General features: G+C 54.6%; 2 protein-coding genes across 2 annotated transcripts; both read right to left on the reverse strand.

Moving 5' to 3' along the window:
* Window positions 1–9,071: 9,071 nt before the first annotated feature.
* On the reverse strand, window positions 9,072–10,585 carry LOC134159950 (oxysterol-binding protein 2-like). The gene is made up of 2 exons (XM_062611445.1): window positions 10,453–10,585; window positions 9,072–10,022 (listed from the first exon to the last, which is right to left on the reverse strand). The coding sequence occupies exons 1-2, from the start codon at window positions 10,551–10,553 to the stop codon at window positions 9,827–9,829; spliced, it is 297 nt and encodes a 98-aa protein (XP_062467429.1). The 5' UTR covers window positions 10,554–10,585; the 3' UTR covers window positions 9,072–9,826.
* Window positions 10,586–15,080: 4,495 nt separating this feature from the next.
* On the reverse strand, window positions 15,081–15,798 carry TRNP1 (TMF1 regulated nuclear protein 1). Its single transcript, XM_062611371.1, has one exon. The coding sequence runs from the start codon at window positions 15,642–15,644 to the stop codon at window positions 15,081–15,083; it is 564 nt and encodes a 187-aa protein (XP_062467355.1). The 5' UTR covers window positions 15,645–15,798.
* Between the last annotated feature and the right edge of the window lie 4,560 nt (window positions 15,799–20,358).

The following is a 20,358-nucleotide window of genomic DNA, read 5'->3' on the forward strand; positions in this document are numbered from 1 at the left end:
TAATACCTGTTCTGCATGGAACAGGCAGACTACAAGAAGCCCCAGGGTGCCCACACCATGGTGGGGATAGCAGGTGTTTCACATGCAGGAGGAGGTGCCTTTCCACTCCTCCATCAGGATCACAGCCCTGGAAAGCAGCTGGAATATTCCCTTTCCAGCCACCAGCCAGGTTGGCTGGCATCAGGTCAGCTTTCAACAGCTCTTGTAATACAGAAGCATCAGTTAATAATTCCCATCGCATTGTGGGTTACCCCAACAGCCCTCAACTGTGCTCTAGTCCTCGGAGCAGGAGATATTCCTTCACAGAACACCATATATAACATATCATCCTTCCTGGATGCAACCCCAAGGACCTTGGCTGATTGGTTGCACTGTGCTATTGCTCTTCACTACTTTCCTAGGTTTTTTTCCAATGTATTCTTACTTCCCGAAGGTATCTCAGGTGCCAGTGTATGAAGCAGAGGGGAATGGAACACACTGGGGGCCATGTCAGGGTGTGAAACCCATTCACTGTAATTGGTAACTATGAGAAAAGGATGTTTTCTGGCTACCTGGAGCACTGAGCTGCTCTTCTGCAGCTGTTTTCCATCTTCTCACACCTACATAAGGATGCTCGTGAGGGACCCAACGCAACCCCCCCTGCACTTCAGATCCTGGTCTCTGCAGTGCGAAAGGGGGGAGCACAACCACCTGCCTCTTGATTAAACAAATGCCTCTGAGTTGATTGACCTTAAATCTTCCCAGTCCCCAAAGCCAGCATCCGACGGGCCCCCCCCTTGCCAGCACACGTTTTGCAGACGATGCCCCCGCCACCGGTAACGTCTCCTTTGGTTTTCCCTCTGGCTTCGTTTTCCAGGGTTTTGCTTCACTTTCTGACCTGCATTCCTGCTTCCCTGGGTTGCCTCCCCCTGCCCGCACATCACCTCCACACTTTGAGTTTAGCAGGGTCTGGGTCCCCGTTTGGTTCCTCCATTGTTTTCTTTCCTTTGCTTGGGACACTGTTACAGTGAGCAATTCACATTGGCACTTTCAGGGATGGCAAATGCCTTGGTAACTTTGCATCTATTTGCATAACGCTCCATTGGGTGGCAGCTGCTGCAGGATTCCCCGCTTGCAGGCCCCGTTGGGGGATATTCAGCTCCGCAGTTCCCAGAGCCCAGCTCTGGCTCCGTTTCTTTTGCCGAGGTGTTTTCATGTTCGGTTCCACGACCTCCTGTGAAGGACAGCCCAAACCATCGCTGCTCTCGGTGCCGGATGGACCAGCGTTTTCTGCCTGTGTCTGGTTCGCTATTTAATGGCTCCTGCACTTCCACAAGGACCTGCAGCTGGAGGTGATGCTCAGGCTCATTCTGCTTGCGCTCCCGCAGGACACCATCACCCCCAAGGTGTGGATTTTATCTTCTCCAATCTGCTTTTCCTTTTCTCTGATCAAGTGTTTTTTTGCTGCCAGCTTTTGGGCTCAGCTCCTCTCACCTGCCTGCTCCATCTGGGGTTTAGTCCTCCCATGCGTCACCTCCCAGAGCTCTCCGGTGCCATCACTGGCATCAGCAGAGCAGGGATCACTGAAGGACGATCCCACTGGACGATCTGTCTGCCCAGGGTCACTGCCCTCCTGCTCTGATGCTACGTGGAAGGCCAAGGATGCCGAATCGCTCCCTGTTTGAAGCGTGGGGACCTTATGGAGCGGCAGAACCACCACAAGAGGGAGGCAATTTACCGAACGGCTGCTGTGGACCCGTCCCTGCCCTGGCCCTGTGCTAACGGCTTCTCAGCATGGAGATGACAGATGTGTCCAGATGCTGCATACGGGACTGTGCCACAGATCATCAGCACATCAGTGAGGGGGAAAGGTGGCTCATCCCGGTTAACTCTCATCACGTCCCAAGTGAAGCCAGCCTGAGAGCACTGGGGCTGTTGAGCCTGGAGAAGAGAAGCTGCTTGGAGACCTCAGAGCAGCTTCCAATGTCTGAAGGGGGCTACAAGGATGCTGGAGAGGGACTCTTCATCAGGGACTGTAGGGACAGGACAAGGGGTGATGGGTTCAAGCTGAAACGGGGGGAGTTCAGGTTGGATACAAGGCAGAAGCTCTTCCCTGTGAGGGTGCTGAGGCGCTGGCACAGGGTGCCCAGAGAAGCTGTGGCTGCCCCATCCCTGGCAGTGTTCAAGGCCAGGTTGGACACAGGGGCTTGGAGCAAGCTGCTCTAGTGGAAGGCATCAAAGTGGAAGAGGTGGACCCACAAAGCATCTCATGAGCTCACTTATTCAACAACAGTTTGACTTTCAGCGTTCAGTTCAGCACTGAATATCGGCAATCCATGAGCTGGCCACACAGCCTCCCATGCGACAAACCAGCATTTCCTCAAGTCATCTTTATTTTCTAATGATCATACTCCCCATGAGAGATGCTGCTTCCTCCAAGCCATGAGAGATGCTGCTTGCTTGCTGCTTATTTCCATCAGCTGAAGGGCATTGGCTCTGCCTGGTCCTCACTCCCCAGCCAATATCCACAGGGATGCCCACTTTGCCAGGCTGGGTAATGCTGCCGAGCACCTGGCCAAGGCCTCCTCCACCTAATCCCATCCCCCTGATGAAGGGGAGAGAAACAATTACCCTTATTTGTCTTGTCAGCCCTTGGATGTGCTGTGGCTGATAGTAACCGGCAGCCGCTTTGCCTCAGGGCTGCCCCGGGTGATAATTTACATAGTGCAGCTAAATCTGAAAATCCCACTAACATCCTCTTCTAATGAAGCTCCAGGTACCTTCCTCAAAGCCGGGAGAAGGCTGTATCTAGGCAACCCAGACGGCTGTCCCTCCTGGAGGAAGCACTTGGATGAACACCTCCAAAGGCAAAGGATGCTGCTAATTAACCCTTGGGGCAGCGCTGAGCTCTCTGCTCCATAACAAGGTCTTTGCATCCCTTGCAGCCCACTGGAAGGATGCTGGAGCTCTACCTCATGCCTCCAGTTCCCCTCGCAGCCCCGGAGCAGGGCTGGCGAGCAGTGTGGCTTTACTCTTTGAACTGGTATTTGCTGACATGTGGAAGGAGCTCAGCTCAGCCCTCGTCATTCCTCTTTGTGCTGGCAGTTCCTGAAGAGTTCCAGCGTTTGCAGAGATTTCATGTCAAGTTGTTAAAGTGGCAACGGGGGCAGAATGGAAACACACAGGGTTTAGGTTTAGGGCTGAAACCTGGAGAGGATCAAGCAGGTAACCAGGGCGCAGGAAGGGCTCAGGATGGGGATCTCCAGGTTTCCAAAGGTCACAGAGATTTAGTGTCTCCACAGTGGAAAAGCCACTCCAGAGCAGACATAAAGCACGTAGGTCCCAAGGAAAGATTCAGTGTGTGAAGGTGAGACCTGCTCCTAGGAGCGATCTGCCATGGGAGACGTTCCCCTTCCCGTGTCCCCAGATTTCTCTTGGCAAGTGCCCCTCGGAAACCTGACCCCTGGAGTTCCCTTCGCAACGTGACTTTATTAAGGGCATCAGCAAACTCCTTGCACAGCCCTGGGGGAAAGCCCCAGCACCGATTCCCTTCCTTGCACCTGGAAATCACATCCAGCGCTCCGCAAACCTGCAGCTTGGCAGGACTGGATCCGATGCTGGCTTCGGGAGGGGCAGCCTGGGGGCACCTCGACGTGGTGGGAGCTTTCCGTAGTGCTCTCTTTAACTGGAGGTGAATTCCATTTCAGTAATGAGCCTGGCACATTCCAGCTCCTGATTAGATTTGCGCAGTGATTAACCCAGCACATACTCGCTTGGCAACCTGCCCAGCCCATTCCAGTTGCAGTGGACTGAAACCTCTTCTGCTGCTGCTCTCACACTGGGAAGCAAGGTTACCTGAAGGTCATCAGAGCAGGGCTTCAACCTGTGCTGGTTCTCTGCTTCTGCTTGGGAAGCGCCTGTCCAGCTCCTCCTGGTGCATCCCAACCAGCCTGAGAGTGCTCCGTGGTTCCGATTGTGCCATCTCTGGTGCTCCGTGGGACAGAAGCATCTTCCCGGAGAAGTTTCCCAAAGAGATGGCTGGGTTTCATAGAATGGTTTGGGCTGGAAGGGACCTTCAAAGGTCACATAGTCCAAGCCCCTTCAATGAGTAGAGACATCTGGAGCTAGATCAGGTTGCTCAGAACCATGTCCAGCCTGGCCTTTGGGCATCCATCACTTCTCTGGGCAGCCTGTGCCAATGTTTCACCACCCTCATTGTACAAAATTTCTTCCTTCTCAGAAACTAAGGTGTAAATCCACCCTTTAGCTGGTCTGAGCTACCCAGTGGTTTCCTTGTGTCTCCTGAGGAGCTCCCATACGCTGCCCATAGCCAGACAAGCCGCTGGTTAGTGCCCTCTCTGCAGTCCTACCCCTGTCCCTCTTGGCTGGCAGGTCCGGCTCTGACCCACCTCATCCGGGGAGGTGGGACCATGCAAAACATCAAAGGATTTCCTCTGTCACAATTCCATTTACCAGGAGCTGGATGTATCCATTATGGTTATTACCAGGGCAGAGAGCGAAAATGGCCATAAACATGCTCTCAGATCAATTGCAATAATCCATAGTTGGCTCGGGAGACACACAGGGTGATGCCTACTCCCTCCACCTCCCCCATGCATGGCTTATCATTTTCTTATGCTCACAAAAGACATTCTTCTCCTTATTTCAGGGCCTGTCCAAAGGGAAAAATAAGGCAGGATCAAGAGAATAGCACGTGTGGTTCACCTTTGCAATTTGCCTCTGATGGGATATTGTAATATGGCCCAGATGCCTGGGAAGATGTTTAATGTAAGCCAGAATGATTGACAGCTCTCCATACAGGATCTGAAGGCTGTCCGATCTCAGGTTATTGAGTGTCCCACTTAGTGACAAATATATACAGCTAAGTAGGGCACAGATCTCCAGTTCCCCCTGCCTGAGCCCAGATCATCCCCCTGGAGCTGCTTTTGGATGCGCCCTGAATTAGTGATGGCATCAGCAGAGCATATTGGGGAGGCCCTGGCACAGGGTGCCCAGAGAAACTGTGGCTGCCCCATCCCTGGCAGTGTTCAAGGCCAGGTTGGACACAGGGGCTTGGAGCAAGCTGCTCCAGTGGAAGGTGTCCCTGCCTATGGCAGGGGTTGGAGCTGGAGGAGCGTTAAGGTCCCTTCCAACCCAAACCAGGCTGGGATTCTATGATTCAAATATTGGCGCTGGAGGTTTGACCCCTTAAGGTTACTCAAGCAGTCTGAGAGCGTGTAATGCCATGACCACCCTGGAACCAGCCCCAGCGCCTTGAGCACCCGGCTCCATCAGCACAGGACTGCAGAGGTCGAGTCCTGCTCCTACATGAAGTGGGAGCAGCACTTCAAGAAGCTCTGGAATCAAGGCATGCTCTTCAGTGGGAGAGAAGCCTTAGGCAGCATCTTTGCAGTAAGTCTCCTGGGTTTACAAGAAACACAATAGTGTCCTGTCCTTTGGATTCAATTTAATGGGCTCAGGCAGCATTAACTGGCATCTTGGGGATAAAGAACAGTTGTCAGCCCAGACTCAGGCTCTCACATTGAGCAAGGATTATTTTATTATGACTTAATATTCTTATTTCTTGTTATTGCTAATTACTGGCTGAAGCTCGGTGCTGGGGAACCTACAGTAATGCCTCCATCAGTGCTCCAGATGATGCTGTATACTGGGAGAGGCCCTGTCAGAGCTCATCAGGTTTTGCAGATGACTGCTTCCACAGCAGCCAGCGGTGAGTGGCAATAGCACAGACAGGCAGGGAAATCTTCTTGCAGACTAATCCCCCTCCATCGTTTCGTTTGCATTCGTGACCTCTTTTATTCATGACTCTTGGGTAGCAAAACACTTCCTCCCAAATAAACACTTGTGAAAACCAAACATGGACTAATTACTCGTGCAAATATTCGCCTCTGAATATGCATGCAAATGGGTTTACCCACACGAGCTCGTACCCCAACCTCCATGAATATGGATTTTCATGAGAAAACACGGAAAGTGGAAAAATCCGAGTGTGTTTGGTTGGCTTAGTAAGGGAGCAGAAAGGGAGCTGTGCGTTTCCTCTGGCTGCGGCTAAGGCTGGGTTCACAAGTACTCAGTTGAAAGTATTCAATCCAATTACAAACATTGCATCCTACAAACCTTAAATTCAGTCTGACAAAGTGAGTGGGCACATCTGGAGTGAAATCTGTGCGGACTTTTACTTGGGAAAATAGGAGGATGATATTAGTTATTTACAGTGAAATCATCCCAAATCCGTTTTCAGGGCTAGAGGGAGTAGTGCACCCACCCCAGCCATGAGCAGGCAGGTTCTCCAGGAGAATGATGTGGCAAATGGTGCCAAAGTCCAGGTAGAAACCATCCACAGCCCTTCCCTCAGCCAGGTCTTCGCTTTTGTTCAAGTCACCTTTGAAAACCTATTTGAGTTTCTCTCAGTTTTCATTTGGAGATCATGGGTGTGTTTGTCCAAACATCTGTGGGAGCTGGTTAACAGGATCAGGCTAGCATTAGACTAGTCCAGACGAGGAGAGGATAATCTTTTCCAGCCAAACAATAGCAATAAGATTAATGCATAAAGGCATAAATCCTCCTGTTCAACTCCATTAATCACCCAGATGTGCTACTTCCCCAAAGCCAGGCAGTTGCACTGTCACTATTGGCTTTTTCTCTGCTGAAAACAGAGCCCCACAGCGTTAGCTGCGGAAAGCTGATCATCTCATGGAAGGGAATGGTTAAAGTTACTCAGTTCCCGTGCCACTGAGGAAATGCAGGAGTTAGACACATCCAGATTCATTTGCAGTTGCTGTTTGGGGCACAGTAACACAGGAGATCCTAGGTGCGCCATCAAGCTAAGACAGGACAGAGCAGAGCTGAGTTCTGTGACTCTCTGGTTCTAGTTAAACAGTATTCGCCTGCTTCTTCAGCAAAGAAAGGTGTTTGCCATAATCTCTTGTCAGGTACTGAGTTACCATCTTTAACTTGAAAGGTACAAGAATTGCATGTTTTGGACCTTCATTTCTCTATGTAAAAAGCCAAAAGCTTCCAATGTTATATGAAGAAAGACAAGAGACAGAGACACAATGGGATCTTCTCTTTGGGACATCAGGGTTATTTTTCCAGTGGCAAAAATAAGATAAACCCACAATTTATGTTGCTGAGTCTGTATTTCATCTCTGAAAGTGGCAGCCCCTCACTTCCCCAGCTCAAGAACCAGGACCTGTTGACAATGAAGCCCTCATGAGCAGCACCAAAGGGAGAATTGCCTCTGAGTTCCTGGGGATCATTGAGGTGCTGTATCCAGACTGCAGCTTGCTCAGGCCTTCCTGCCCATTTGAAATTGCTGGTTTGGGCTTTAAAAGGAGGAAACAGGCTGGAATGCTTTGATTTTTCTCCTCTAGGCTGCAAACCACATTGTGCACTAAGTCATTTTCGCAATAGATCAGACTGGGGGGTATTTTCCAAACCCTCTGACAAGGCCAGCTTTAAAAAGCAAGCAAATGACATCCCCACAGATGGACTGAGGATAAAGCATGCACGAGAATCCAGTCACCACCCCCCGATGATAACACAGCGGTGATCAGAGCTCTCAGAGGCAGCCGTGGGCAAACGGTGACTCTTTAATGACGAGCATCCATTGAATTTGATAGCTGGGAATAATTGAGTGTTCCGGGCTCGGCTCATTGCAGGGGTTTGAGCAGACCTAATTGAAAGGGATATGTGTTCTTTCCTTCGTACTCTGCAGCTCCTGATCAGCCTCCCGGCGCCAGCATTTGAACGTGGGGCTGGCTCTTGGGGAGGACAGACCCCGACCCAAGCGGTGATGGAGCTCAGGCTCAGCGGGAGCCCAAGGGGATGCGGAGCGCAGCGCTCGGCTGCTGATGCGAAGGGGCACAGCGACATCCCGCGTCCTTTGGAGGGAGGAAAGGCTCCGAGCTCACGCTGAGCCTCACCCGCCTGCGGGAGGAGGTGTGGATCGCTCCATCCCGGTTTATGCGTGACTTCGTTGTGATCAGATGTTTATCACTGCCTGCTCCGGCTTCACGTCCTCCCGCGACGGGTTCTTGCCGATAGATCCCAACGGGGGTTCTGAGCTCTGCTGCCGACCAGCAGTACCTGCAGCACCGTGGTGAGATGCCCCATGCGACCTAGGCATGGTTATAGTCAGCCTGCAGGAGGTTCTATAGCGAACCTGTAGCTCGCCAGATAAGACCCATGAGGACAAGAGATGGGGCTGGGCACTGAGGATGGCAGGCTTGAACCCCATTAGTGTCTCTGCTGCTTTTCCGTGGTGCTTTAAGATACTTTGCCCTGTCTGAACACTTCCTTCTCCTCCTGATATCCACACTCCACTATTTCTGTTCATCTGATGGGTGGAATTCAGGCCGTCTACAGCAGGACAGTGCACGTTGCAATCTGCATTTCCAAAACCACCTGGGGACTGATGTTTGCCTGGAAATGGGAAGAGCGTGTCTGAAGTGGAACATCCACAAGGAAATGTATATTGCTCCCCCGCAAAATCCCTCCATCATCCTGTTCTGCTGACAGGCAGGGTACACCACAAAACAACCACACACTGGCTGTATAACATGCACAGTTTATTAAACAAGCACACTAAAGCAAATAAGCTCACTGGCACAAATCAGGTATATATCTCTATGTATATAGTAAATAAGTACAATAAAGCAAATCAGAGATACATATATATAAGTACAGAGGAAAATTAGCAATGTATCACATCGTTACTGCATAGACAGGACAGAGATTAAGAAGAAATACATCACCAGCCACCACCGAATCATCCTCCAGGCCCACACTTGAGCTGGGAAGCCCCATTGCAGCCAATGCTGGGAGTCTCAGTTTTGGATTCGGCTGCAAGAGGCTCCTGCTTTTATACCCTTAGAAACACAACGGGCTTTATGCCAGCTCTGTCATTGTTTGCTCATGTGGACGTGCAGCTTCTCATGATCTCAGTGTTGCCCATCCTGAGAGCACTGGCCAGGCAGCCTGGTGCAGCCAAGTAGAGAGGTCATAAAATAGCTGCACCCGTTTTCCTGCCTCATTCCCGTAAACATGCGTACTCCACCGAACTCCAAACCATACTGTGTTATGTGTCTCAGGCATGAGAGGGAATCAGCTCTCAGGCAGGTTCCCATCCATTACCCATCCTCATCTTTGTTACCCTTTAAGAAAGCAAAGCAAGGACTGGGCAAGCCTCGATGAATATAAAGCAATGCTGTTATAATAAGAAAGCTGGTTAAGAGCCTTTCAACATCAGAGACTATCTGCTGTGGACATTTCCATGTGTTAAAGGTTGAAAAATTAGGGAATTAAATAGAATTAAATCTGTAAATATGTAAATCTGTAAAATTAAGTCGTGAAAGGCTTGGTCAGTTAAGAAAAGCAGGTGGAAAATAACATTACAAAGCATTCAGAATCCAGTGGTAACCAGTTTGCATTTTGCCATGCCTATGCATTGTGCGAGCTGAAGCCAATATTCATTCCCATTTATCAGTAATTACCAAATGCAGCTTCTCCAAAGGTAATGCTCGCATCAGCATTGCAAAGAATGTTGTATTTTCTAAGCTGAAGACTTCTGCTCCTTCTCCTGCATTGCACATCCTCCATTTCCCAACACACCTGGTGTTCCCCCGTTTCTATCTTACAAGTAAGCAGCAGGAGATGGGTAAATTTTGCTTCTCAGCTATGCAATAACAAACCATTTCAAACATTTGGGCATTTCCATGCTTTGAGGAATCAGCAGTTCTGAGTGAAAACAGCCTTTGGAATGCAAGCCTCACTTTCCCAATGAACAAAGCACTTAGTACACTGCTCAGCGCAAGGATCTGCTCCTCTAGTTGTCAGTCACAGAGACATTTAACTCCATCAGTCTACTGATGAAGTCCTCCATGTCCTTTATACTGTCTGCCTTGAGGTAGTACGTCACCTTATCGTTAAACAAACACAGGGTCTTCGAGTCGATTCTCTGTGCTGTGGCGCTGCTGAGATTGATGCTGCCACGGATAAGCTTGCCGATGTCATCTTTGTCCCTGCAGAGCAAAGGGGAGAGTGAAGAAGCTCCGGAAGCGAAGCCATTGCTGCCTAAAGAAGTTCAGGCTGTTGCTGGGTGGGGTTTTGAACACGTTCTTTGCTCTTCTGATGGCCACAGAGAGGTGGGGAGGGTAAAAGGGACCCGAGTGCCCCATGGCCTCCAGGTTTCCCCACCACCTCCCTCCCTGCTCAGCTCCAACCCCACATTCATGCAACCGATGGGATCTGTGGGAAGCGTTGTCAGAGCTTCCCCACCTCCATCTGCCACCTGGTGTCAAAAGCTATGAACAAAACCAACCTGCAGGTGCCTGTTAAAACCCCTGTTATCATGCAAGATGTCTGCCTGGCTGCTCTGGAGCCTTTGCAACCACAAGACCCAAGCAAGAAGTAACGTCCCCTTTGGTGGGACCTGCCTGGCTGGTCACTTACCAGTAATAGTTAAGCCACGTGTCCTGAAATTCAAAACAGCGATTCTGGTACCAAAAGATCCAATTTGTCCATTTCCTGAAGTGGAAGATCTCCCCGTCCATTGCAAGACACGGTGGGAGGGGGACTGAAAGCGAACTAAACTGATAGCTCGAACCAAAAGTGAAAGCAGCATTTTCTTAAAGGGCCCGGCCCGGTCTTGCATGTCTGAGGTGCTGAGTTATGCAGCCAGGACATCAGCATCCCCCAGGTACTCACGGAGGGATGCTGAGCGTGGCCATGGAGCCACAGGGGAGGTTGGATCCGCTCCAGAACGGAGCCATTCAGGGTCGCGGAAGGCAGAGCCCTCTTGCGGCACCGACCCGGAAAGGCCGGCTGTCCCCTCCGGGGAGCTGGCTTGGGACCTTCTTCGGGAGGTAGCGCTGTCCTTGCCATCCCCATTGCTCTGGCACCACCCCCTTCTGACCCTCTCCGTCACCCCATCCCTTCCTCCCATTCCCCCATCCCGCTCACCCTGTCCCTGTCCTCCCTCCGTCACCCTCACCCCAGAATTCTTCCCTGTGAGGGTGCTGAGGCGCTGGCACAGGGTGCCCAGAGAAGCTGTGGCTGCCCCATCCCTGGCAGTGTTCAAGGCCAGGTTGGACACAGGGGCTTGGAGCAAGCTGCTCTAGTGGAAGGTGTCCCTGCCCGTGGCAGGGGGTTGGAGCTGGATAAGATGGATCATTCTATGCCCCCCACTCCATCACTCAGAGGCATTTCAGCTCTGGGGAGTTTCTGTCCCTGCCTGTGCCCCAGGCACCCACCTCACACCAATAGGATTAATCTGGAATAGCCTGAAGGAATTAATGGTGGAAAGGAGAGAAGCTGGGCTTAGGTATTAACTTGCAACATCACTTTTCCCAGAAAGTCTGTAACAAAATAATCCCATAAACCCAGCAAGTCTTGGTGCTATTTATGTAATGTCATTGCTGGCTGGAGGGCACAAATGCAAGTGGGTTTACGTAAAGCCCTGTGCTCCTGGGGCAGGGGATGCTCCCGAAGGCACCAAAGGATGTGGCTTTTCCTCTGCAACTTCCCTCTGAGCTTGTGCTGGAAATTGGGGTGGGTTTTCTCCCCCATATCCATGCCTGAAATAGGTCAAGGACCCTCCAGCAGGACTTTGCTGCTGGCCCCGTAGTGTGTGAGCAGCCTGGTGACAGCACTCACTGGAGCTTTCTGGGGGTGACACAGGGCTCCTGTGCTGTGTGGGGCACAGTGGGGCCCACCAAACTAAAGCAGGATGCACAGCTGGTGTTGCAAAGGGTCCTGGCTGGTGGCTGGACCAGCCTTGTCCATCCGGTTTGAATCTGGAAGTGTGGGTACCAGCACTGCCACATCTGCAGCCTGGGGCACGGGGATGGGCTCACTGCACGTGGCAGAGCAGCGCTGGGGAGTGGGAGCATCCTGTAGGAGCTGCCACAGGAGCCACCAGGTGACACGTTCCCTGCAGGGACATTGCCCAAAACCACAGCACAGGGGTTTGTGAGGATGCAGGAGGGGATGGATGGATGCTCACACCCAGCAGAGGCAGCCCCACAAGTGTGTTACCCTGGCCATGAGCAGCCACCATGGCACAGGACTCGGGGACCAGCTTTTATTCTCCTTCTTAATTCTTTCTCCTGAAACAGGCACCACTTCTCACCCCAGCCCAGTCTCAGGAGCTGCTCTTATTCCTCAGGCCTCAGATGCACCCTCCCTTTGCACAGTTTAACTGCTCTCACTGCTCTTCCTGCTCAACAGGGGGGTGTCTCCCACCCTGGTTGATGGAGGGGACCCCAACTGCCTTTCCCCCATCCAGAGTGTGATGTTCCCTGGGCACAAGGAGTATCCTGATTGCAGCTCAATGTGCACTCATCTGCAGGGTGGAGCTCTGAGACCTGGGATCTCGCCCTTGCTCTTCCACCAACTGCATCAGCCTTCCCATCGGGCAGGAAAAACGGGAACAAGCATGTGAATTGTCATGAATGTTGTGTTCCAGCTAAAGATCCTGCAGGAACACAAAGCGCGATGAGACTGAGACCAAGGGCGGGGAGGAGCCGTTGCATTGGAGTATCCTGAATCATTTTGGTCTTACCGGTTTAATGGAGTTGATTATGACTTGTTTTAAGGTCTTTCCCTGCAGTTTCTGCTCTAATCAGGTCAAAAGCTGATTTGCAAATAATCACCAGGAAAGGGGGGGGAAATCAAGGGATTTAAACCCAAGCTGTGCATTTTATACTATTAATTGAAAGCCTGTGAGAGATAATGTGTCCCTTGTCCAGGCTGAGACCTGTAAGCTGCTATTAGCAGCAAACTCCCCACCCTGCTTGGGCATCACCTCCTGGTTGGGATTAGGGCTGTGCACGCATGGGAAAACCCCCAGCAGGCAGCAACTTAGTGAAAGGGCAGAAATTAGGGAGCATCAAGGAGATACAGGGCTGTCCGAGCATCCATGAACTCCACATCAGGTAGCACGAACCCCAGAGTAACTGTTTGAAAGCAGGGATTAATAAGTGAAGTCATGCTGGTAACTGAAATATTTCTCTGCCAGAGAGAAATGTGCAAGTTGAACTTTATTGTGTGTGTCTGGCACACTGCTGCAGGCAGCTCCCAACACACTTTCCACATCCCTGGAAAGAGGGAAGAGGTTGATAATCAGAGAAATCCACTCCGGTATTAATTACACGATATTACCAGGGCTTATTGGCTAAGCCCCATTCTAATCACCCTCTCTGTTGTATTTCAGGCAGCACCTAAGGACACTGCGTGTAGTGAATAAACCAGCTCTCAAAGTTGACTTGGGCACGGGCAGCGCGGTGCAGGCACAGCAGCAGCACCAGTGGGCACAAGAGGCGAGAAGCAAGGATCAGCACAACAGACCTGCTGTCTCCCACCAAGGTAGTGGCAGAACATTCACGAGTCAGTGAAATCCCCCCAACCCCAGCCCGAATCCAGGGGGGTTTTCCATTATAAATAAATGGGGGGGGGGGGGTGAGTTATGGTTTTGCAGCAGGAGGGAGGGATTCATGCAGCCTCCAGGGAAAAGTCACTGCGGAAGCTCAGCGCAGCAAAGCGAGATCCCGTTCTGGTGGCTCGGCTGAGGGATGCTGCTAGTCCTGGCAGGGTGAGCGCTGCGGCTGCGTTCGGTGAGGAGCAGGCTCATAGAGGCCTTTGCCAGCTGAACCACTGCAGTTCCCAGTCAGGAAGATGCTGTCAGGTCCGAGCTCTCCATCCTGAGGCCGGCTCAGGGCTGGTGGGACAGCGATGGGGACAGCAATGCCAGGACCCCACACAAGCCTTCTGCCCGGAGGGGGATGCTTCATCCTGAGTCCACCTCATCATGCCTTCATACCCCTCTGGAGCCAACAGTGACAGGCTCCGCTGGAGTGTGACATTGAGGGTGCCCAAGGACTCTTGCTGGAAGCACGGGGAGGCTTCAAGCATCACCGGCTGGATCGGTTGTCAAAGCAGCCCCAAAAATCCAGCTTGGTGGGAGGCAGACGGTGCTGGTGCCATCACGAGGACCAGTCCCCTTCTGTTGTCTGCCCCAAGAAGGGTGCAGTCTGGAGCCAGCATCAGTGTCCAGGGACGGTGAAAGCGGGATGACTCCAGGCCTGCTTGAATCCCCCATGGAAGTCTGCACAGGGGCACATGAAGGCTGCACCCAAGTCCCAGCGTGAGGCACAGTCCCACCAGTGTCCTGCTGCCACAGCATCTTGGGGACCCCTCCTGGCAGCGAGGCTTGGACGGGGAAGGGGCCCTGCTCCATGGAGGCTGCCCTGAACCTGCTGCCTTCGGGAGGGAGGTGACCCCAGGCTGGGCTGGGGCTGCTGACAGCAGATTCCCCTACAAACACCCCCAGACCTGGCAAGATCCTCCAGGGACCCCAGACCCTGCTGGGTCTCTCAACCTCAGTGTCCCCCATGACCTCCCAGCTCATTGCACACCCCTGGACCCCTGACCCTGCAGGATCCTTCAAGCACACCAAACCCCCAGCAACAACACCCCCCAGATTCATCAGGGCACCCCAAAGTCCCCAGACCCTGCTGGGTCCCCTGGAGTGCCTCAATCACATGGGGGCCCTTAAGGAACCCCACACCCCCCAGGGTCTCCCTGCATCAGACACCTCAGGACATTGCTGAGGTCCCCTGACCCTGCTGAGACCCTCAAACCCATTGGGTCCCAGCCCGTCAGATTTCCCAGACCCTGCTGGGTCCCCCCGGACCCCCAAAACCCAGAGGTCCCCGACTCATCAGATTCCCCAAGACCCCCTAAAGGACCCCAGACCCTGCTGGGTCCCCCATACCCCTCCATCCTGCAGGATCCCCCTGGGACCCCCAAACCCATTGGGTCCCAGCCCATCAGATTGCCCAGACCCCGCTGGGTTCCCACACCCCCCGGTGTCCCCCAGATCCTGTAGGGTCCCCCTGAGATCCCCCAACCCCAGAGGTCCCTGTGTCATCAGACTGCCCAGGACCCTCTAAAGCAGCCCAGACCCCGCTGGGCTCCCCCTGGGACGCCCCAAACCCGGAGGTCCCCAACTCATCGCACTCCCTACGCCTCTCTAAAGGACCCTCTGGGTGCCCCCCCCCCCCCCAGAGCACCCCTGTCCCCTAGGCGGGGCTGCGGGGCGCGGCGGGCAGGCGGCGGGCGGCAGCGGGAGGAGCGGCGGCCCCGCGGGCGCGGGCGGGGGCCCAGGGCACGCAGCTACGGAGGGCGCGGGCGGCCGCCAGGAGCGCACCGGGCCGGGGCCGGGGTCGGCGGCGGAGCCCCTTCTGCAGGCGCTGCGTGTGCGCAGCCAGCGCCAGCTGAGCCTGGGCCACGCCGGCTCCGAGCCGGCCCAGAGCCTCCGCGCGGGCGGCCAGGCGCAGCTCCGCGTGCCGCAGGGCGCAGTGCACCTGCAGCACCCGGCCCTCCAGCTCCGCCGCCGCACGCCGCCGTCCCTCCGCCGCCACCAGCCGCCGCCGCGCCGCCGCCAGCTCCACCGACCCGGGGCTGCTCTTGCTGCTGCTGCTGCTGCCGGTGGTGCTGCTGCCGGTGGTGGTACTGCTGCTGCTGCCGGTGGTGGTGCTGCTGCTGCTGCCGCCGGTACCGCCGCGGTCGGGGCGCTGCTCGCTGCCCGCAGTCGGACTCGCAGCCGGCCCCGGGCTCTGCTCCGCCGCTGCCGCCGCCGCCATGGGAACGGGATGGGGAGAAGGGCAGCGCCGCGGTGATGATATATACCCGGGGGCGGCGCCGGCTACGGGCGGCTCGGCCCCAACGGGGCGGCTCCGGCACCGGCACGGGAAGGGGGGGACGACGGGGACACGACCCCGAGCCGGTGAGGTTCGGTACAGGGGATGCTCGGGATAGGTATGGCCCGGCACGGCACCGGGCTGGGTATGGCTCGGTACGGTACTGGCACTGTCGCGGGCCTGTTCTCGGTACAGCTCGTACAACGGCACGGTACTGGCACCATCACGGCCCCGGGCTCTATACGGCTCAGTACAGAACTGGAGCGCCGTCGGTACGGACTGGCAGTGGCACGGCTGCGGGCTTCGTGCGGCCCAATACAACACCAGAACCAGCACCGTCATGGATTCGGGCTCGGTATTATTCAGTACAGCACCGGCCCTGAGCTCGGTATAGCCCGGTATGGCACAGCTCGGGTATTGACACCATCGCAGCCCTAGGCTCAGTATAGCCTTGTATAGGACCATCCCGGTGGCACCAGGAAACTCCCCTCCCTTAGGGGCATCACTGGGAAAGGCTGAGAGGGTTATTGGCGCGTCACTGGGAAAGGCAGGGCTGGGAAGGCTTAAGCTGGAGAGGCTTAGTGGGAAAGGCTGGGCAAGGAAGAGGTACTGGAGAGATTTACTGGGAAAGGTTGGGAGAGAGGCTGGACTGGGATGAGTTACTGGTTTCAAGCCTGCAGCCCCTGGGAGAAACAGCTGAAGAAGCTCCTTGTGCTGGCTGGGGAATGCAAGGGCAGCCCCTGTCCCCTCCCCAGCTGTGGCTGGGATGTCCCAGTGCTTGAGGCTCAGGAGACATAGCACCAGGACAGCATGTCCTTGGTTGCATGACTGTCACAGCAACGCCGTTGCCGATGTCTATCATTTAAGACAGTGTTAATAGAGCTGAGAGTGGGAGGGAGGTGCAGCAGGAGGGTGCTGCTGCCACTTTGCTTCCCTGAGGAGCCTGGTTTTCAGGGTTCCTCCTGTGGGGATGTCACGCTCAGTGGCTGCGTATTCACATAGGTGCGTGGGGTAATGTCTGCTTGTACCCGCATCAGAGCGGCAGAGAGGATAAAAGAGATGATGGGAACCAGGTGCCAAAGTCTCATCCCACCCCCAGACAGAAGGAAAAGCAAAAAACCCACCCCAGCCTAAAGCTGTTCCTGGCAGAGCCATGTCCAGGCCTGCGATGGATGAACACCTCCATCCCACGTGGACTGATGGCAGCTTTGTTTCCCTTACCTTATGAGGGGGAAAAAAAACAACATCCCTTGTGCTTTGTGTTGCATTCGTGCTCTTGCCAGCGCTGCCACACGTCTGCCAGACACCGGAGCAGCGTCAGAGGCTGCTGCGTCACTGCTCCCGGCCCCCGCTGCCAGCTTGTCCCTTCCCTGCTTGTCCACCACCTCCCACCGCATCTCCCCTGCTCCACGGCCATGACATTTGCTGTTCAGGCTGCACTTCAGGCTGTAAGAAAGCTGAAGTCCAGGCTGAACCATCTTCATGTATCCAATGCTATAAAGTGAGGTTTGATGCTGCATCATCATAGGTTCAGGATCAAAGCTCTGCTCTTGCTCCCCCTGCCTCCAACCCGAAGAAACTGTGGGGACAGGCGGGTACTGAAGAGAACATTCTCCTCTCTGATTTTCTCCTCTGTTTCAGTAGAACCCGGACTCCCAAGAGCACCCCAAGGTGGAAAAGGGCTGGGGTCTGTCTTGCAGTGAACTTCTCCCACTCCCCCAAAGCGAAATCTCAGAATCGCTGAGCTTGGAGGGACCTCATCACCTTTCCAGCTCCTGTCCCTGGTCCAGAGTGAGAAAAGGAAATGGTGATAGGGAGCAGTTATGCCTGGGAATGAATTTCAGAGATCAGACGAGGCCAGATGGGCTGGGGATGCTGGGCAGGAAGGCTGGGGTGCTGCTGAGGCCCCCACAACGACTGTGTCTCCAGGCTGTCAATAGCACATCCTGCTCCATGAACAGACAAGAAGCCAGTAAAGGCAAATCAGAGAGAAATGCCCGTGCCCTCCAGAGTAAGTCACAACCCAAGTCCCTCCCGTGCTGCTGCCTGAGCTGACGAGCTATTAATGATTTAGCAACGGAGTCTGAAATTAGCAGTGCTCAGAATAAACCTCTTTGATGCAAAGCTCGGTTGAGAGCATTGTTCTCTCTCCCGTAGCAGCGACCCTGCGCTCCCTGCAGCTGCATGGGAGGCACTGACAACAGGGATGGGGCACCAAGCTGCACCCCACAGCCAGCCCAGCACCAGTTGCCGTTCCTCTGGGGTCCATGAGGAGAAGGACTTGAAGCCCTGGGGAGAAGCAAATGAATCCAGAGGAGGCCACGGAGATGCTGCGAGGGCTGGAGCAGCTCTGCTCTGGAGCCAGGCTGAGAGAGCTGGGCTGGGGCAGCCTGGACAAGAGAAGACTCCTGAAGGGGAGACCTGAGAGCAGCTCCAGTGCCTGAAGGGGCTGCAGGAAACCTGGAGAGGGGCTTGGGACAAGGGCCTGTAGGGACAGGCCAAGGGGAACGGCTTTAACCTGCCTGAGGGGAGACTGAGATGAGCTCTTAGGCAGAAGCTCTTCCCTGTGAGGGTGCTGAGGTGCTGGCACTGGGTGCCCAGAGAAGCTGTGGCTGCCCCATCCCTGGCAGTGTTCAAGGCCAGGTTGGACACAGGGGCTTGGAGCAAGCTGCTCTAGTGGAAGGTGTTGGGGTTGGAGCTGGAGGAGCTTTAAGGTCCCTTCCAACCCAAACCATTCTACGAATTCCCCAGGGATGTGGAGCCAGCCCCTCATTGGTTGTGCTCTGCCTCAGGTTAGGGCAGCCCTGCAGGAGGATGTAGTTGAGGGCTGTGCAATAGCATCTGATTTTGGGCCTCTTTAAAACCCTTCATTGGGATCTGCTCCAGAAAAGCAAAGCCTTATTAAAGGCAGTAAATCATTAATGTTAGTGCCATCTCTCCCAGTGTCTCTGCAAGCTTTCCCTCAGGTGTCCCAGTTCCCAGGCAGGGGGGATCCAGGCACTGCTCTCTCATCCTGGCCCAGTTTAAGGGAAGGAATCCTGCATCAGGTTTTCAGGTTTAAGCCCCAGGACTTCTGAGTTGATCCAGCTCCATCCTGGTCCCAGCAGTGCGCTCTGGAACGCAGCAGCAGCTCCGCTGGGAGGGGACACAGGAGCTGAGGGGCATTAAGCAGCATGGTGCTGGGCTCAGGGGGACACATTGTGCTGCCCAGCTCATCCTGGATGTGCCAAGCGCTATGGGGCAGCACCGGGAGAGGTTTCATGGCTGGGATCTGTGCTCAAGGCACCTGGCAGAGGAGATGATGGATTTCCAAGCAGTGCTTTGAGTTGTACACAGATGAAAGCCTGGCCATGGAAATGACACCAGCTGCATGTAAGTACAGTGCTCCTGTGCCAGAGGCTTAAGTACATAAATGTGGTCTTCCTGCCGTTCAGAGAAGGAATGAGCTGCTTGGCACTGGCACCATCCCTCAAACAGATTTCTCTCTCTCCTCTTTCCTCTTGGAAACTGGCTGATGCTTCTGAGCCCAGCGCCTCTGCTCCGGCTGCAGCCTCCGTGCTGAGCTGCGTTCTTCCAGGCTCCTTCCCTGCCTGCTTCCCCTCCTGGTTTCCTTCCTTTCCTCCAACCCTTCAGGGAAGGATCCGACCCCCTCCAAGAGTGAATCATCAGCTCTGTGGTGAGAACCACTGAGTCACCAAGCGGCAGCAAACAGGATGGGCTGAGCTCCTGGGGAGCACTGGGCATCACTGCAGCTTGTACATCCCTTATGCCACTGCTGTCCTCAGGGGAACTTCTCCCAGCAGGAGAAGGGATGGTTGATGTTGCTTTGCGGGATGCTGAGCATGGAGGATGAAATCACCGCAGATGAGGGGTGCAGGCCCCTCCATGGCTGTGGCCAGGCTGGAGAGCAAGGCTGGGGGGGGGGGGGGCAGGAGGGGTGGCCCAAAGGCTTTAGGGGTGTCAATGCACTTGAGCATGGCCTGGATGAAGCTTCATCTGGGATGGACATGCTCCGGAGAGGCACCCAAACCTGCAGGCAGCACCCAGGGAGGCACAGGTGAGATGCTCTCCATAGGGCAGAGGTCCCATGGGACACTGGGGGAGGGATGTGGCCACCCCATGCCTGTCACTGCGTATCCCTTGGCAGGGATGTGCTGCCTGGTGCAGGCAACACAGGGAGGGAGTTAAAACGCTGAGGAACAATGCAGAGCAGAGTGGGGGGGATCCTGGGGATTGGGACCCTTGGGGACAGGGATCCTTTGGGACAAGATCCTCAGGGACAAGTGTTCTCTGGGACAGGATCCTTGGCGATGACAATCCATTGGGACAGGAATCTTTCCCAGGCATCCTTGGGGAGTGAGACCCTTGGGGATGAAGTCTTTAAGGATGGAGACCTTGGGGACAGGAATCCTTGGGGAAGGCGATCCAAGAGATCCTGGGGGATGAGGACCCTCGGACAAGGGGGCCGTTTGGGACACAGACAGTTGAGGATGAGGATCATCGGGCAGTGGGATGCTTTGAGACAGAGTCCACGGTGACAGGGCTCCGTGGGGACAGGGCTCCGTGGGGACAGGGCTCTACAGGGACATGGCTCTATGGGGACAGGACTTTATGGGGACAGGGCGCCATGGGGACAGGACTCTATGGGGACCGTGGT

Source organism: Pezoporus occidentalis, unplaced genomic scaffold (genome assembly GCF_034315485.1).
Source record: "Pezoporus occidentalis ecotype Australia unplaced genomic scaffold, CSIRO_AGI_Poc_V1 ctg153, whole genome shotgun sequence".
NCBI lineage: Eukaryota > Metazoa > Chordata > Aves > Psittaciformes > Psittacidae > Pezoporus > Pezoporus occidentalis.